This window comes from Arachis ipaensis, chromosome B10 (genome assembly GCF_000816755.2).
Source record: "Arachis ipaensis cultivar K30076 chromosome B10, Araip1.1, whole genome shotgun sequence".
Classification (NCBI taxonomy): domain Eukaryota; kingdom Viridiplantae; phylum Streptophyta; class Magnoliopsida; order Fabales; family Fabaceae; genus Arachis; species Arachis ipaensis.
This window is the reverse complement of record NC_029794.2, coordinates 25,297,531-25,317,620: the sequence shown is the minus strand read 5'-3', so window position 1 is coordinate 25,317,620 and position 20,090 is coordinate 25,297,531. Positions and strand designations below refer to the sequence as shown.

The window sequence follows — 20,090 nt, the reverse complement described above, 5'->3', positions numbered from 1 at the left end:
ATACCCTGGCAACATAACAGCAACAATCTTTGCAATGGAAGCCACAAAAACTACAACACCAACAATCCAAAAGGACTGGAAGCTTATCTTGAACACATTAGTTTTCAATCCACTAACAGCAAGGTAGATTGGATAAAAGAATCCAAGACATATAGTCTCCATTTTAGTTATCAAAGTGGTTCCCATGGGCGGCCCTTCGGGGATTGCCAAGCCGAAGAGTATAGGCCCCATGATGAAATGCTGGCCGATAAGTTCGCTGAGGAATCCGGCGATCAGAACAAAGATAAAGATACAAACAATGTACAATTCGTCGACCGGCTTCCCTTCTGATCGCCTCAGCATCCAGATGACGGCCGGCCTCATGACATAAATGATGAGGACTACCAATGCAGCTATGGACAGAATTATCCAAAGAAAGGACACAATGGTGCCACCCTTGTTCTGCATTATTGCAAACATTAGAACTGTCAATGAGAAGCCAACAATGTCGGCCGACATAGCCGAGGACATAGCTAGCCGGCCTATGTCCGTGTTAAGGATCTTGAGCTCTGTCAAGAGGACGGAGACCACTATGAAGACGGTCATGGCTTGTGACATGGCTATGACTGGTAGAGCTTCTGAGAGGCTTTTGTCCATAGAAATATAGTTCTTTAATAGAAATGATAATCCACCTGGGATTACCAATGTGATGAAGAATGTGGAGAGACCAATCGCTATGGCTTGTTTCTCTGTCCTTAACATTGTTGCAATGTCCATCTTCACCGTTACTATGAAGAAGAAGAACATTAGGCCAAAAGATGCAAGTGTTTCAAGCACCATGGCACCTTTCATTGGGAACAAAGCATTTGCTAGTGATTTCTTTTGTCCCAATACTGATGGCCCAAATATCACTCCACCCTGTTAATAACCATGATTTTATTTTGTTAAATTGAAGTTAGATTGCTATAGAGAATTTCTTTATTTTTGTAGAAACAATTGAATGGTACGTGGACTCTACCTAATTATAGTCTCTATCCAAATCAATGATGAATAAGTAAAGAGTCAACATGGTGTTTCATACATAATATTTAATGAATGATGATGGAACAAAGTTCATGAATGAAAGCTTACAAGAATCTGTGAAACAAGGGATGATTGTCCTAATGGCTTGAGACAAACCTCAATCACTTGTGATAGCATGGTGATTAAAGAAACCTGAACAAATAGAAGAGAAGTTGGAGAATCTAGAGGGTTGCCTAAGTGCCAAACATCCTTGTGACCATAGCTGTGTGGATTTTGACACACCATTATTGTCCTATTCACCTCCATGCATATATGTAATAATCCAAAGAGCAATTGGTGAATGTGGGAAGAACCTAAAAGAAAAGATTAGAAAAACACAGTTTTTCTTGTTGAAAGTACATTTTTTTTTTCTTGTCAAGTGTTTGAAATGTAGAGGAGGGACTTAGAGGCTAGCCTTGTATTTTGGGGTTAACAAATTTTAACGGTTTGCCTTCAAGTGAGGTGGTTATAGCATCCACTCACTCATCCTATTTATATTTGCATAATATTTGACACGAGACCTTTTAGCAAATCCACAAAATTATGCGTACTGGAGAAAATATATGAGCAAGGAAATCCATCGTAGTCAATAATGTCAACGTTTTATTAAAATCAAATCTAATACTTATTATTGGTTATACAGAGCAAAAACATGATATGCTTACTTACTTGACTAGTGTTGACGCCGAAACTGATGCATAATGACGTGTAACTATAACCTCAATTGCAGTATGGATGAGGATACGTAATCCGAGGCAGTTTCAAGATAAGGATGTGAATTTAGCTTTGCTAGGATCTGTTTCTATGTTTTTTTCTTTGTTTTCTTTTTTTCATCTTCTTTTAATATTTATAGAAATATTATTCGTCATCAAAATTTTATTGATTTTAGTTATTATTTAGTTATTAATTCAATTTTTTAATTTAATAATTTAACAACATATTTTATTCTCTATTTTTAAATATTAATGACCAATTAATAACAAAAACAAAAAATATTGATGACCTTTTAGTATTTTTTTAATATTTAAACTATTATTGTTGTTGTTTTGCCGAATATCATTTTTAATAGTCAATGTTAATGTGTTTTAAGTACTCCTAATACAAAGTCACATTAATTTCATCACTTGAATTATTATTTTGTTTTTAATATTACCATCGACAACTAAAGCAACCAGATATTTATCACTCTTCACAACTCACAAAAGATCTAAGTACCACTTTCTCTATTCTTGTTAATAAAAACTAAAAAAATACTCTGATTGCTACTCAAGTAAACATTTCAAATTACTGCATGAAAACTAATTATCCATCTCTTGCGCACTTTCTTTCTCATTTCAAACCTCGCCCAACTCTAAAAGTCCTCTGTAACAGACTATAGTAACACAAATAGCTGGCACAATTGATAGAGAATAAACTCAAGTCCTACAAATAAATTCAAGTTCACTTTCTTTTTAAATTCTTTTATAAGTACTCCTAAATCCTAATACAAAGTCACATCCCTGGCAAAATCTACCAGTGAAAAAAAAAGCGTAAAAGTACACTGGTAATATAAGCAAAGAAAGTTCAACAAAATACAAAACTGAAGTAGATATAACACTATATTCGTATATACGTTATATAATCTCACATCCATCATATATAATATAGCTACATATAGCGCAGTAAGTTATAGTAGAAGTACTATTACTATTAATATATTTTGTGCAGAAAAGGAAATAATTAAACTAGTTTGGTAGACTCAACTTCACTTGTTGGTTTTAGTATCATCTTCCCAAACAGCAGCATTCTTCCCAATCTTGTGAAGAACTCTGATCACTTCTTCTCTTGTAACGTTCCCCGTAACAGTTACCTTGTTCATCTCCGTGTCCACATTATACGTTTCAATATCTGATAATGATAACACCAAAGTATAGTTTTAGAACAAATGTCCTTTTCGATCCTTGATCATTTATGGAAAATTCTTAATTAGTTTCAACTATCCAAATACTTGGTCAAAGTAATTTCTGCTCTGAACGAAGCAGATCATTATTTACAAGAGATTACTTAAATGATTAAGAATGGTCAAGGATTTTCGAATTGTGTATGAGCATTTTTATCTTTGGAACAAATGATTAATGTAATTAATTGTAAGAAATTTATTAAAGTATATCAATTAAATGATTAATGTATAGTTTGGTCTATTTATAGTATGGAAAAATTAACAAACCTTCAATTTTCTTGATGGCCTTGAGGATCTTCTTGATGCACTCGTCACAGTGCAAACCAACTTTCAACTCCACCACCTGATTATGACAACAAAAATTTTGATTAATCGTTCAATTGATGAAGAAAATCTAAACAATAAATTATCGAATAGCATGCTAGAATTATTGTGGTTTTTGGCTCTTACATTTGCCATTTTGATTGAGGAAGAGTGTTAGAAAGCTGAATTGGTGTCTTAAAGCTTCAACAGAGAGGAAAGGTAACTGAGAAAGAGGAAGGGAAAAAGAAAAGTAGGGTCGTTTTTGGAACCGCGTGAAATGGATCAAGTATTTATATATGCAAGATGGAATTGGATTCTTTTCATCTTTCGTGAATTAAGGAAGCTTTTACTTTGTGCAAGAGAAAAAAGGTAAAACTTTATTCTTAATTTAAAGACTCTGGTTGACAAGCATGATATATCTGACAGGGATTTGGCCTCCAAACACTATTTATTTCTTTTTTCAATTTGATATTGTTCGTTGAAATAAAGTTCAAGAGGCAGTGAGATGGATACCAATGATTGTTCTATTAGAATTCATGATAAATTTGGATCTTCGAATCATCGAATGTGTTATTAGATATACAATAAAGATTATTTATCTTGGTATCAACTACAATCATGTGGAGGATTTAAAATAAAAATAAAAATTTTAGCTACCCATATTAACCTTCATGGTAAAAAAAAAGAAATTATTAGTATCATATCTAAATAATGATACATTTTTGCTATAAAATCTACAAAATTAATAAATAATTAGTCAATAAATTAATTACTATTTAAAAAAATAAAAAATTAAATTTTATAGTTTAATAAAATAAAAATAATTAAAATACGAATTTTAACACTAATTTCAAAAGTTTTGGTCCAAAATTAAGTTAAATAGACCAAAACAGTTAGACCAGGCCAAAATCGAGCCAAGGCCCAACATACAAATATTCAATTCAGCTCCCCTTCCTCTCATAATCTGAAAATCACGTTGAAGAGAGGGGGAAGAACAAGAAAAACACCTAAACCCTCACTCCAATTTCTATCCCTCATAACTTTTGATTTGGAGCTCCGATCGCCGCATTGTTTGTGACCACGTAACCACCGCGTCGAGCTCTACAAAACCCACCAAACAATTTGGTAGGTAAGTCTCAATTTCTCACCCAGCTGCTCACCCCCTTATTTTCAAAAATCTTGAACAATGGTATTGAGATTTAGTTGAATTTTGGTGTTTAGGATCAAACTAGCATAGTGGACTTGCCAAGTCTTGTCCCAAATTCCCGTTGACAATGTGAAAAATCTCTAACTCTTATGAATCATTAATAACTATGAATCCTAAGTAGATTTTTAGTAATATTGTTGGTATTAGATTAAATTATGAGTCTTTGGATCAAGTTGGTGGTATTGGAAAGTTGAATTTGAACCTTGGTGGCTGGGAGTTCGCGTTCGGTGTGGAGTTGGAGTGTCGGAGCTTGTGGAACGGTAAAATTTGAGGCGTCTTTGGCTTAGGGAGGAATCGGTCAATGTATGATTTTGTTTTTCGTAGATAATATATAATATTGCGTGAAAACTTAGGCTAATTGAACGTAGGATAAGTTGAACTAAGTGAAATTGTAAGGTTTAGCAAGCTTTGGTGAAAACGTTGTGTTGTGATAAAAATGAGTAGATTATGGACAATTGTTGATGGTTGTAATTGAATCGAAGATTTTGAGTGTGTTGATGAGGTTTGTATGTAATGATGATGAGAATGTGGTGAATCATTGTTTTTGATGAGGTCTGATGATGATTATGAGTAGTGATAATAATAGATTGATGATTTGTGAATAAAGTGGTATGACTAGGAATTTCTTGGATAAAAATTGATGGAATTGGATAGTGGTATGTTGAGAAAGGGGTAAAAAGGGTTTGGAATTGTTTTGGAAGAAATTTGGTGTTGTTTTGAGGAGTAAAATAAGGGTTTGAAATTAAGATTTTGAAAAGAATAGAATTTTGATGTTTTGTTAAAAAGTGAATTTTGACCAACTCTGCTGAGCCATAACTCGGCTTTCGGATCCCTAATTTATGTCAAACTTATTTAGAATGAAATTTGGTCCGTGAAGTTTATGCCATTCAAATATTGGATAAAAAATTATTTAAAACGAGAAAGTTATGCCCGTGCGAAGTTTGGTGCAAAAATATGATTTTCTGCAACTTAGTCATTTTGATGAAAAAGTGGGACATGCGTACGCGAGAACCTGCATGTGACACGGGAATTTGGCATTGTCCAGACATCTTGCATACGCGGAGCAAGGCCTGCGTTTGCAGAATCCAATTTTGAAAGCTCGCATATGCGAGAGTACGCACGCGACACAAGCACTCTCCCTGTTTTACAATCTCGCGTACGCGGACATAGTCTCGCGTACGCGAGCCTCCTATTTTAGCCAAAAATGATATTTTCAAGTGTTAAGTCAATCTTCTATCTTTCCAAACCTTTTTAACATCGGTTTAAAATCCATTAACAAGTCTTTAAGCTTTCGAAAAATGGTGGGCATATTGAAGAAGTTAAATGGAAGGTTGACAAGAGATGGAGAAGTGAATAGTTGAGTGGTAAGTGATGCGGAATTTAAAGTCCATAAACTAACCGGCAAGTGCATCGGGTGGTACCAAGTAATACCTTACGTGAGTAAGGGTCGATCCCACGAGGATTGATGGATTAAGCAACAATAGTATTTGATAAGCTTAGTTAGACAAACAGAAAATAGTATTTGAATATTCAAAGAGCATTAAAAAGTAAATTCAAAGTTGAAGACAGGCAAGTGAATAGGTGAGGAATAAAATATAGAGAAAGCAGTTAAGGCTTCAGAGTTATCTATTTTTCTGGATTAACTTTTCTTACTAACTATTTTAATTATGTAGGATTTAATTTATGGCAAACTATATGTGACTAGACCCTAATTTCTTAGACCTTTCTAGTCTTCTCTAAAATTCATTAACTGCTAATTCCTTGGTCAATTAATTCCAATTAGAAGCTACATGATCAAATTCCAGTTTATATGCCACAAAAATTCTAATTACCCAAAAATAAAAGGATTATATGTCATGTATCCCGTTAAATCCAGATAATTAAAATTTAGGAGAATATGATTTCAAGCTGTTGTTCAAGTAAAGGGCTTTTCCAAGTTTTACAAGAACTCAATTAGAAAGAGGATCATACTTCCGTTCCACCAAAATTCATAAAATAAAGAGCGAAAATAATTCTTAAATTATAAATCCATACATAAATTAAAATAGAAAAAGTAATAAAATCAATCCATACAAATAGACAGAGCTCCTAACCTTAACAATGGAGGATTAGTTGCTCAAGGTTCAGAGTGAAAATAAGGATTGTAAATTGTAAATTGGAATAATGTTGTGGTCCTGGAATCCCACCTGTTAACTAATGTTGGGATCCTTTTTATAACTAATCCTAATAAATTTAAAATTCAAATTTCTAAAACTAAAATCATATCTTTTCCTAAAAAATAATATTTGAATTTAAATTTGAATTAATTAACAAGTCTTCAGTTGATGGGTGGGGACCACATGTTTTGTTCATTCTGCAGCTTCTAATCTGTGTTTTCTGGGCTGAAAACTGAGTTAGAACAGCTCAGAAATCGCCGAGCGATTTCTGCGTTTTCTGCATGTGGCGCATGTCACGCGTACGCGTCAGTCACGCGTACGCGTCGATGGTCTTTTTCGCGAGTCAAGCGGACGCGTCGGTTACCCGTACGCGTCGATGGTCTTTTTCGCGAGTCACGCGGACGCGTCAGTCACGCGCACGCGTCGCCATGGATACTTCCAAATCACGCGCACGCATCAGGCACGCGTGCGCGTCGCTCCTCGCTGCCATTTCCTTTGATTCTTGTGCTGCAGAAACTCCATCAAATCCAGCCGAATGCTACCTAAAATAAACAGTATTGTACAAAACTCAAAATAGCATCCATTGTGGCTAACATATAATTAATTCTTAATTAAACTCAACAAATTACATGCAAATTCACTAGGAAAAAATAGGAAAGATGCTCACGCATCAGTAAGGCAATAAAGTGATAAATGATAACTGATCTATAACTAATAGCAATGATGATAATGTTGAATGAGTTGAGATGAAATGAGATTGATATTGACATTGATGATTTATGATTGAATGATCACATGATTTATGTATTTAAAGATTTTTGAGACATTTACTGACTCTCTGTACGTAGATCTGACCGGACACTTTAACTGCCTAGGTTCTAGCATGGGCATGTACATATATGTGAATTGAGCTTGGGGTATTGTCTCTCCCATATCAGCTTGGGATTCTTTCCATGGATAATTTTGAGTTTGGGGATGTGCATATAGAGGGACTGTCCACGGTTAGCTACCAGGACATGTCGGGCTGGCTACGTAGCCGACAGATGAGACTCATCAGTCATAGGGCAAGCATACATCATATGCATTTGTATGTTTTGATTGAGTGTGCATTATCTTGAATTGCCTAATTGTTTACTTATGTCTAATTGCTATTTTTCTAATTGTCGTACATGTACTCTATATGTGTTTGCTTTGTCTATATTGCTTATATTTGCAATTGAAAGACCCCTCATATGGCGGAGGCGTGACGAGGGTGGTTCCATCAGTGTTTCAGAGAGCTGGAAGAGGTAAAAGTGAAGTGGTGTGTTAGAATTAGATTCGACAATTTACCTAATTTGTAGTTTAGTTTATTTCTTAAATTTAATTTTTGAGTGCCAGAATTCTAGGATTGTCTCTGACTTTTCCGAGACCTTATATATTATATACGTTGGTACTTTTACCATACTGAGAACCTTTAGTTCTCATTCCATACATATGTTGTCGTTTTTCAAATGTAGGTCGAGATGCACCTCGCCGAGCGTCTGGAGTTCCTCTGCAAGCGAAGTTGGATATTTTTGGATATAAATATATATTTTATGTTTTGTCCTTCCTAGAGGCGACTTGGAAAAACAAGTTGTTAGTTTTCTGTTTTGGGATATCTTGATATTATATATATGTATGTAATTATACTCTGGCCAACTTTAGCTTCGCAGGTCAAGTCTGAAACTTGATATTCTGTTATTTTGGTACTCTATTCTATAGATATTCATGTCTTATCATTTTTTGTTTATCCAGTTTTTCGTCTTCGAGTGTTATGCGCTTTTTCTTTTTGGGATTTTTGCTTAAACTTTTCTTCAAGGCTCCTAGTTATGAATTCTTTCAATTATATCTACGTATATATATTTTATTTTAGAGGTCGTAATACCTCACCACCTCTGTTTTACGACTTAAGTGTAAAGCTCTGTGTGGTAGGGTGTTACATTATAGTATCAGAGCAGTTCAAACTTTTTTAACACCTGTTTAAAATCCGTTAACAAGTCTTCAAACTTTAGAAAAAGAGTGGGCGTGTTGAAGAAGTTAAATAGAAGGTTGAGAAGAGATTGAGAAGTGAATGGTTGAGTGGTTAAGGCAATGAATTGATAAATGATAACTGATCTATAACTAATAGCAATGATGATAATGTTGAATGAGTTGAAATGAAATGAGATTGATATTGATATTGACATTGATGATTTATGATTGAATGATCACATGATTTATGTGTTTAAAGATTTTTTAGACATTCGTTGATCCTCTATACGTAAAATATGACCGGGTACTTTAATTCTCCGGGTTCTCCCATGGGCATGCACATATATATATGAATTGAATTTGAGGTGTTGTCTCCCACATGTCAGCTTGGGATTCTTTCCATGGATAATTTTGAACTTGGGGATGCGCGTACAGAGAAACTGTCCACGGTTAGCTAGCAGGACATGTCGGGCTGGCTATGTAACCGACAGATAAGACTCATCAGGCATAGGGCAAACATATATTATATACATTTGTATGTTTTGATTGAGTGTGCATTATCTTGGATTGCCTAATTGTTTACTTATTTCTAATTGCTATTTGCCTAATTGTCGTACTTGTACTCTATATGTGTTTGCTTTGTCTGTATTGCTTGTATTTGCAATTGAGAGACCCCTCGTATAGCGGAGACATGACGAGAGTAGTTCCAATGGTGTTTCGGAGGGTTGGAGGAGGTAAAAGTGAAGTGTTGTCTTAGGATTAAATTCAGAATTTGAGAAACTTACATAGTTTACCTAATTTGTGGTTTAATTTATTCCTTAAGTTTAATTTCTGAGTGTCGGAGTTCTAGGATTGCCTCTACCTTTTTCGAGACTTTATATATTATATACGTTAGCACCTTTACCATGCTGAGAACCGGTGTTATCGTTTTTCAGATGCAGGTCGAGATGCACCTCGCTGAGCATCTGAAATTCCTCTGCAAGCGAAGTTGGATGTTTTTGAGATTAATGTATTTTGTTTTATGTGTTGTATATATGTATATAGATTCTCCTATGCTTATATTTTATGTTTTGTCCCTCCTAGAGGCAACTAGGAGAAACAGGTTATTAGTTTTCTGTTGTGGGATATTTTGGTATTATATATGTATGTAATTATACGCCGGCCGACCTTAACTTCACAGGTCAAGTCTGGAGCTAGATATTCTGTTATTTTAGTACTCTATTCTATAGATATTCATGTCTTATCCTTTTCTACTTATCCAGTTTTTCATCTTCGAGTGTTATGTGCTTTTTTTTTTTTTGCAGTTTTTGATTAAACTTTTCTTCAAGGTTCCTAGTTACAAATTCTTTCAGTTATATCCACGTATATATTTTTTATTTTATAGGTCGTAATACCTCACCACCTCTGTTTTACGACTTAAACATAAAATTTTATGTGGTAAAATATTACATCTACAACCTTCAACATTTTGTCTCATTGTTTTTTCCTTTCCTTTCTTTTATTTACTTGCATTGTTTTATTTTCTTAATTTTTTAAGTCACTACGATTCATTTTTAAATATATTTTGTCTATGGTAGGAACGAGATAAATGTATAACTATCTCGTTGTTAGTGAAGACATGATGCATAATAAAATTATTCAATTTTAATATTTATATTAAATTTTTTTTGTAGCTCACCTCACCTAGTAAATTATACTATTATGATACTTTATGTATTCGTTTATCTTTATAATCAAAAAATATTTTTAATACAAATTAATGACTGATTTTGATAGCTAATTTTAGTATATATGTAGCATAGTTGTTAATTGATATACCTTGTTTATTATATCTAGATTTGATAAATCTTCTTGGATGTGTGTGTTAAAGTTTGATAATTGAGTTGTTATCAATGAAGTTTATATGAACAAAAATACCTAATAATTCGATGTCTTTCAAACACACTCATATTGTGATCATGGAAGAAATATACTATGCTATTGTCTAAAAAATATGTATATAATTTTAACAGATTATAAGTATTTAAAAGAAGAGAAATGTGGCTAAGTAACTATAACTTAAATGATATAGTCTCTCTATTTTTATTTAGAGATTTTAATTTTAAGTCTCACTCCTAACTTTGGAAAAAAAAAAAAAAAAGAAATGCTATTCATCCTTTAAACCGCCTTTAAATCTAATCATTTAATTATAATAATTTTTTAATCACTAATTTTTCGATTTTTTAAGAAATCGTATCTATTGAGATTTAGTTTAACTTTTATATCTCTTAGTTCTCTTTTATTTTTGAACTTTCTACATTATTAAGTTTTTATTAGTTATTTTATCTTGGAACGTTAAAAACATATTTTAAAAAAAATACTCCAAACCAATTAAATACAGACCACTATCTTCTTATATGCACTTGGCTTTATAGAATTCTATTTTTATTTATTTATTTATTTTGTTAAATATTATTAGATATACGTCTAAATAAGAAATAAAGTATTTTTAAAACACATATAAAAAATACATATAATATAATTTTTCTGGTAAAATTAAGTAAACACATTTAAAATAATAAATAACAAACTAAATACTTTGTAAAAACACATCTAAAATTATCAAAAATCATAAAAAGATGGATATTATCAAGCATAAAGATAACAGTTACTTTGTTTATTTAGCTATGATAGTTTTAAAATCATTCTTACAAGAACGAAGCTTTCTCCCTTAAATACAAACAAAAGCGTTATTTATAGTTTTTTAGTGGTGTCTTTCGAAAAAAAAAAAGATTTGATTTATGGTATAATTTTTAATTATATTCAAGATAATTCAAAATAATAAATAATAAATACAATATTTTAAAACACATTCGAAAATACATATAATATAAATTTCTTTGGTAAAATTATGTAAACACATATAAAATTATCAAAAATCATAAAAAGATGAATGTGAAGATAGCAGTTACTATGTTTATTTAGCTATAATAGCTTCAGAGTCATTCTTACAAAAATAAAACTTTCTCGCTCAAATACAAATAAAAACATATATTAGAAAAATAGAATCTTTAACTAGAAGAGGTGGAGAAGACGAAGAGCGCGTTATACATCCAAATTCTGGCAAAAGATTGGAGCACGGCACAGATGGGAGGAGCCAAGGATGGAAAAGAGTGCGGCGTAACGGAGGAGTACAACGAGGGAAGAGCGCGGGGCGGGTGAGGAGTGCTTCAACAGAGGAGGAGTGTGAGATACTGCTGATCTAGATTTTACGAATGGGTGAAAGGTTTAATTGAGTGTGTTTTGAGATATTTAAGGGGATGTTTTTGGGATGTGTTAAGGTTTAAAATTGAATAGTTGGATTGTAGTTTTACTTAAACATTTTTTGAATTTGTATTTTAAATTAAAAAATATTAATTCTATTTGGATGTGTTTGTGTTTAATTTTTTAAATTAATGTAATAAAAGGTTGTTTAAAGGATAAATTTAAAAGATATCTAATCGTATTATTAAAAGAATGATTTTACATGGATCTCGTATTGGGAATAAGTAGTATGACCATAATTCAATCAATCATGTGTCAAATAATTTGTTATTGTTATTATATTAAAATATTAATATAATAAAGTCCTTGATTAAATTTAGAGATTTATCATTGTGATAGTGCTCATAATATTGAGAGATAAATCTTTTATAATTTAATCTAAATTATTCTTGGTTATAGGATTATTAAAAAGAGACATTAATAATCCGAAAAGATCAATATATATAGTGGTCTTCATTGGATGAAGATTAATAGATCTCATTTATTAAATTATATATATAGATAGTGCATATAGAGATATGACAATTGAACTGACTCAATTTAAGAATTCCTAATAGTTATAATTACCGCATATTTGTTAATAGGATATTCTTAAGATGAACATAGTAATAGAGTTTTCTTTTGGCATGCGACTGTCATAATAATTAACAATGTATTTATTATACTTTGATTCTGGATACCTAATACCGTAGGATGCTGGTTGAATGGACATTTGGTATGATTTAAATACTTGTAGAATTAATGATTAGTCAATAAAGAATCTGTCAACTCTCGATAAAGAGTTTGAGCTCTATAATTATAATGATTGAAATAAATAAAACTTTGGCCAAGGGGATTGAATGAATAAAGAAATGAGTTTTTTAGGTCATTCACAGTTCATTATAATAATGGTAACAAGTTAGAGTTTGACAATTAAACCATACTTTAAGGGTTAACCAAGAGCTGAAAAGATGGAAAAAATTATACTTTATTCTTCTCAGGTTCTTAGTAAAAATATATTACTTTATACTATCAGGTCATTGAGAAGTGTTGGTAGACGTCAATTTTGATTAGTAAATTTAGTATGACTAAATTATCATCCGCTTAATATTGAATCTATGGGGTCACACACTAACGTATGTTCTAATCTTTGCTGTAAAATTATTTTGATTTGATCAAATAAATTATTGTATTAATTCAAATGGAATATTATTGTATTCTTTACTAGCACCAAGAATATAATAATAGTATGATAATTGAGAATACTAAATGAGATTTGAGAGTTATTAGTTATTCTATTTCTAAATTTGAATTCTAAGTTTTGATGAGATCTTAACTGATTCTGTTTTAAATTGTTATGATATGATTCATAAAATTTGAAAGATTCAAATTTGAAGCTAGTAACAAATCTCATACTATATATATGTATGCCAAGAATAGAGAAAATACATGAAAAGAGTTGCAAAGAGTTTCTCAATTTAGATCAGATATCCATTGGTCAAGGAGTTGACCACAAAAGTTAGTCTCAGTATGGATATGCATAGAGTCTTCGTACAATTGAAGAATAAAATTTCTACTAAAGTGTCCAAAAAAATTTAGATCTGATAAGAAATTAATGGGCCTTAGCGGTTTTAATTAAAATAGATAAGGATTATTCAGTAAAGGGCACACCCAAAAGAACATAGTGAAAACACAAAGGATAGATAAATGGGGTATTTTTCCTACTAGACCTCTAAGCAACATGTTCTTAGCAACCTAGGTCACCGAAAAGGTTTTTCTTACTAGACCTTCAAAGAACCTGTCCTTGACAACCTAGATCAGAAGGATGAAAATTGAATCACTCAATCTTCTCCATGCAACAAGTAAAGCAAATCACTCACTTCACTTAATCACACTAAAAAAAACGTGCATAAAGCACTAAGGAAATTTTATTCATCAAAGTTGTGTAAATTATCTCACCAAAAGTGTTTAAATAGCCCCCTAACAAACTAGCTAAAAAGATAAGATAAGATAACTTAACTTAAATCTCCTAAAGATAAGATAACTAATTTAAATCAGATTTGATTTTATTGGATTAAATTAGATTTGATTTAAATTTTAAATTTCTAAAGATATGATAGCTAATTTAAATCAAACTTGATCTTATCAGATTAAATCAGATTTGATTTAAATTTAAAATACCTAAAATTACTACTCAGCAAACTAAAAGTAAATCAAATCTTTCAACAAATTCTAACAGCAAAATAAATTAAAATAAAGGCCTAATAATTTCGAAAATTAATAATAAATTATGCCTCTCATTAAATTTCAAAAATATTGTTGGGCTTCTTGTTATCCTGCCTTACTCCAATGGTCTTATGAGTTGTCATTTCAGCACCTCCCGAAATCTTGGTCTTCTTGATATCCAAGACCGGCATGGTACAATTCCTCATTTCTTCTAGTATTCAAATCTTTGAACGTGACGAGATTATCATTCTGCCCTTTAGCTTTAAAATGACAAAAATGTCCTCCTGACCACGTATTAAGATCTAATCTATATATTATTTGAATAAAGTTTAAATAAAAAATAGATTTTTAGTATTATTTTTTTTTTCGACTGTATGTTATAAACACATAGCAATCCTTCATCTCGTCCTTACCATATAGCTATACATGTATCTCATTCTCACTATAGATGAGATATGTTTAAAAATAGGAAAAAGTTTGGTAACCAAAAATTTTCAGCTATAATTAGCCAAAATTTTCCATAATTCACTTCATTTATATCATTTAATATCAGTTTTATTTTTTATCCCACTCTCTTATCATTCTACTTATCACCGTTCTTATCAAATTTACTTATTAATGATATTAATTATAAAATCATATCCCTTTTTATTAGGCATTATTGTAATCAATACTTAATATTCCTTTTTATAATTTGATTTTTATATATAAAAATACAATAAATATTAATAATAATTATATTTAAGAACGGTAATTATAATATCAATTACATTAAATAATTACAATTAATTCTTTGTCTAGTATTTATCATCAATTATTGGAGATATGAAACATGAAACCTATCCTAATATATACTTTATGTTAATTTAATAATATTCATTAAAAAATCACAAGAATAACACCATTGCAAGTACAATAGTGTATAAGCCAAGAAATTTTACAAGAAATTATTTTTATCATTGTAATTTGTATGGAAATTGATTTCGACCTTAATATAGTACCTGTGGTAGAAGGTGCTGAAGAATTTGAATAACAGACGAACACATCCGATGAAATTGTTGCTAGTCAATCAATTTCTGAGAATATGAAAAACTACACTAGCTCTGATGAGGTATGGTAATAGCACGGATTATTTTTTATGTATTTTTTAGCACTTTAATTATATGCGTAACATTCTTGATCATTATATGTTTGCTATTTATGTCTAGAAAAATAAATTTTTTTATTATTTTTGTTATATTTTTTTATTTTTAGAAATAGTTTTATGAAAATAGAAGCATTTAAAATTATTTTCGTAACATGTGAACGATATACTTTCACTTTTGATTTATTTTTACATCTTTTTGTCAAATTTTTATTTGTAGTATCCTTAATTATATCTTTGGATCTCTTATTAGCAAAAACCTAATTTTTATAGAGACTAAAAACTGGAAAACCAATAATTATTTTAGAAGAATGTTTTATATACCATTTTATATATGTTTCAAATGTACACCTTTAATTTTTTTAAATAATTTTATGATGTTGATCGCTAAAATAAGAAGCATTTTTTTTAATATTTAAACTTTCTTTTGGTAATTGGTATTTAAATCTTCTGATTTTGCTCACTAATTTTTTTTAGTTATATGCATAATATTCGTGTAAAGTTTATGCTTTACGCAATCAATAAGTTTATACGAATAACATCCATAATTACATGAAGTTAACATCCACATTGACATACATAATAAAACGAAATTAGCACCTAAAATTACAGTATTGTGTTTTATTTGTTATACTTGATAGTGAAATTAGCCACTTTTTGTATAGTTAACCTTTATGGTAGAAGGTGCTGACGAAGAATTTGAATAACAGATAGACTCATCCGACGAGGTTATTGCCAGTCAACCAATTTTTGAGAATATGAAAAATCACACTAGTTTTGATAAGGTATGGTAATAAACTGGTTTTTTTTTTGTTTTTTTATGTGTATTTATAATTACATTGTACTACAATGTTCATACACATAACATTCATACGTTTATATACATAACATCTATAATTACATACAACTAACATCTAAAAATTAAATTCATGTTTATTAGATATCACAACCATACACGTATCATTTTTTAGTTATTGCATAAGTAACTATTAAGTTAACACAAATATTTTTAAATTTTATCATAATTGAATTTAAAAAAATGTCAAAATCTTAAATTAATTTATTCAATTGATAAATTTACTAATGTCATCCATAAATTTATCCACATAACATCTATAATTTCATATTAATAACATCCATAATTTATACTCATAATATTCATAATTTCATACCTATGATGTCTATAATTAATAAATTTTTATAATTAATATTATCAAATTTTAAACTATACGTTTTATTATATTTTTCAAATTATTTCATATGTGCACTAGTAGGTCGTGATTTTAATTATTTTAATATATTTTTTTAATATTCATATGTATGCTTATTTATTGATTTTAATATGACGAGTTAATAATTATTTTTAAAAAATTATTTTTAAATTTTTGTTTATATTTTATATTTTATTTTTTATTTTTTAATAGTCTATATGTAAAATATAAGTTGTATAGTAGAAGTTGTTAAAATTTTTTAATTATTTAACTTTCATAATTTTTGCAAAGAATTATTGTATTTAATGGATAATAATGTGATTGAGAGATGTTAGAGATTTGATTTGAGAGAATCTGAAATTGATTTTGAAAAGAACATTAATGACTCTAAATATGCAGCAAAATGATAGGTGATAAAGAGGATAAATGATAAGGAAGATGTATATCACTTACTTATCAAGAAAATAAAAATTTTTACATGACATTTCTATATTGTAATTATTTTTTGGCTACCTAGCATTATCCTAAAAATAATGGTAGTCTCTTATTTAGTCGGTAGATTATATACGTAATTAGTTTTTTTTACTTATAGTCCTCACTAAGGATGAGATACGTTTGCAAAGAAATTGTCTTGTCTAAGGACGTGATAAGTAATAAGATATAAAAACATGATTTTTTTAACACGTCTCTATATTTATAATTTTTATATTTATTTTATTTGTTTAAAAAAATCCTAGTTTTAACCTAATTTATTTCAAATGAATTTAAAATCAAATTCAAAACTTTGAAATAAATCTAGTAAAATACTAATATTGAATCCTAATGTAATAATTAAAACCGATCCATGTACAGTACTAGTGGCCTAGTCCCAGTCAAAAGCAAAAGAAAGCAAAGGAAGCAACCAAGATCTTCTCTTCCTTCATTATCTGTTTCCTGTGCCTTCAGGCTTTCACCTGCTTTTAAAAAATTGTGAGCTTCCCATAGTTCAAGCATGGAAAATGCTGGCGACTATGACTCACTTGAGTCTGCCACCACCTTAGGTGTATCAGCACTTGCTCATGATCTCCTTCACTTTGGTGTTACCTCTCAGGTATATATACTTATGCTTCCCTATTTCGATGATGCATTGAGCCATTGATGCTTACAGAATATGCACTAGGAATTACTTGATGCAACTACGTTTTATTTTCTAGCACAAGTTTTTGAGATATCTCAGTTTGTTTATTTGTTTGCTTTTATTCCTTTAATGTCGTTAGGTCCCAGAAAGGTTAAGCAATCATGTTGTGTCCCCAAAAACAGATCAGGCTAAATGGTATTGACTATAAAAGGTTAACCGTTGACTTATAAACAATTCATGCAGTTTCTGTATTATTTTACAATATTTTTGGACAAAACTGTGAAGGTATAGAAAATTGTTAGATTCTTGCAAAGAAGCAAAACCCCTTCCCACCACATCTGAAGAAGCATCCACACTTGTCACTCACACCTTGAGGAAGTATCAAAAGGCAGATGTTGAGGTTTGCATCACTTATAATTACAAACTTTTTCTGAGGTTTGACACTATTTTTATTTTTTAATAAAAGAAAATTTTGTTTGATATGTCTGTTTACATTTATAGGGATTATTAGCATTCTATGGTCTTCCCCAACCACAAGATGAAGTCAAATCCCCTTCTATTACCAATGGAGTAAAATTTGAAATGCACACCTTGCCGGTAAGAATTACATTTCAATTCAGTCCATTAAATTAAAGGCAAATTATGTGGTCAGGTGACATTACATATAGTACCTCCTTCTAAAAGAAGTTATTCTAACTTGTTTATCCGGACTTGATGATGTCCTCACTAGTTTGATCCGCTCTGAGTGGAGGAACCTGCAAGAGACTCCGACTTTTCAAGAGGATGTCATTAATACAAATAGTTGAATCCCTTAAACTTTGTTAGGTCTTTTATTTATAGCTCATGCTAGGTCCTAGTACTATTTAGAAGTTAATGTCAAATTTTATAAAATTCAAATATACCAAGTATCATATAACTTAAGGAATAGATCTTTTCAATTGACATGTGAGAGAAATAGTTGAATGGTAAAATATCACACTTGACTAGATCAATTGAAAAATAAAATTGAGAAAATCGACTTCTTGTAACTTCTATAATATTAGAGATGCCATACCTAATATTGCCTTACTTCAAGGGAAATTGGTCTGCTTTATCCTTAAATCTAAATCATGTGTAAAATCATGATGAAAACGTGGTAGTTATATATCAATGGATCTAGGTTGATGCAAAAGAAGTGGAAGATGGTGATGGTATAACAGTTTATGTTAGCACAGAAGATCCCAGGGAATCACCATGTGTCCCTCCCAACGTGCTCACCGCATCATTGCGAAGATCGGAAGCCTGTGCTCTGAGGAACCATGCAGAGGCTGATGCATTCCATAGAGAGATTATCGATTCCGGATATAGGTTATCACACCACTAACTCACTCCTACTGAATGTGTTTCTAACCTTAGATAAAATTAGTATATTTCTAATGCAGTTTGTTGCTTTATGATTTAGGGTTCTTAATATTCAAAATGAGGAAATCCTGGCTAGAAAGTATCGAATTCGACTAAGGTAACATCAAATGCTGTAGTACAATTTGGACGCTATGGCTAATTTAAATCCATTGAATTAGCATTGTGTGTGAACAAAACAGGGGAATTGATGCACCGGAAAGTTCAATGCGATATGGAAAGGTAGCTAAAAAGGAACTAAGAAATGCTGTTCAAGGTAAATCTTTGAGGATCCTTGTTTATGGAGAAGATCGCTACGGTCGTTGTGTGAGTGATGTTTACTATAATGGAGTTTTTGTGCAGGTAATAAATTTATAAACTTCTATGTGAATCATTCTAGTTCTAGCTCTGTGATTGTAATACTCTATGCAGCTTAGTAACAATTATTTATGTTCGTGATTTATTATAATAAGGAATTGATGCTAAAGAAGGGTTTAGCATGGCACTATAAAGCCTATGACAAACGAGAAGAACTGAAAACAGTTAGTGCTCAGCTACTGTTTAAATTTCCTTCCAAAATTTCATTATTCATCAGAACCAATTATTTGATTTGGTTTTCCTTGTAGTGGGAAAGAGAAGCTAGAGAAAGGCGAGTTGGATTATGGGCTTTGTCAAATCCTGAGAAGCCATGGGACTGGAGAAAGGACAGAAGAGAAGCAGAAGCTAAAAGCATCAATTTTATCAAATCCACTTGATAAACTCAAATAGAAGGACTCTTTCTTTCCATGTTATGTTAACGAATTACATGTATTTGGAGCAACTATATTTTAACAAAATTATGTACTATTTAAAAACTTGATTAAGAAAACCACGTTTATAAACCATTTCTTAAAGATCAAGTAGTATTTCCTTTATCAAGCATTTTGAGACAAGTACTCTAAGATATTATGAAGTACTTAAAAACGTAGGGTAATTGGGTTGCACTGCTAAATTTGGATGTATTTGAAACAAGTAGTTGAACATTTCCTCTTCACTGGGCTGACAAATGAAAGCAATAATGTTTATTGAGTGCAGTTCAGTACCACCAGATACAAAAAG

The 20,090-nt window shown here is 30.9% G+C and overlaps 3 protein-coding genes and 1 pseudogene across 4 annotated transcripts in view; 1 reads left to right on the top strand and 3 right to left on the bottom strand.

Moving 5' to 3' along the window:
• The window catches only part of LOC107624553, a 6,293-nt pseudogene extending 4,401 nt beyond the window's left edge, over positions 1-1,892 (bottom strand).
• Positions 2,560-3,797, bottom strand: LOC107621835 (copper transport protein ATX1). The gene is made up of 3 exons (XM_016323823.2): positions 3,431-3,797; positions 3,248-3,323; positions 2,560-2,928 (listed from the first exon to the last, which is right to left on the bottom strand). The coding sequence occupies exons 1-3, from the start codon at positions 3,437-3,439 to the stop codon at positions 2,786-2,788; spliced, it is 228 nt and encodes a 75-aa protein (XP_016179309.1). The 5' UTR covers positions 3,440-3,797; the 3' UTR covers positions 2,560-2,785.
• On the top strand, positions 17,355-20,090 carry LOC107624391 (staphylococcal-like nuclease CAN1). 2 transcript variants are annotated; one of them, XM_016326890.2, is made up of 9 exons: positions 17,359-17,588; positions 17,755-17,810; positions 17,901-18,015; positions 18,117-18,212; positions 18,775-18,962; positions 19,057-19,113; positions 19,196-19,355; positions 19,466-19,534; positions 19,619-20,090. In XM_016326890.2, exons 1-9 carry the CDS (start codon positions 17,490-17,492, stop codon positions 19,745-19,747), a joined length of 969 nt encoding a protein of 322 aa, XP_016182376.1. In that variant the 5' UTR covers positions 17,359-17,489; the 3' UTR covers positions 19,748-20,090. The 2 variants fall into 2 exon arrangements, with proteins under 2 accessions (XP_020969946.1, XP_016182376.1); XM_021114287.1 differs by lacking the exon at positions 19,466-19,534 and having other exon boundaries at positions 17,355-17,588.
• Positions 18,238-20,090, bottom strand: part of LOC107622875 — a 4,773-nt gene continuing 2,920 nt past the window's right edge. The window contains exon 4 of the mRNA XM_021114288.1: positions 18,238-18,370. The gene's annotated coding sequence lies outside the window, so the exon portion shown is untranslated. The remainder of the gene's footprint in view (positions 18,371-20,090) is intronic.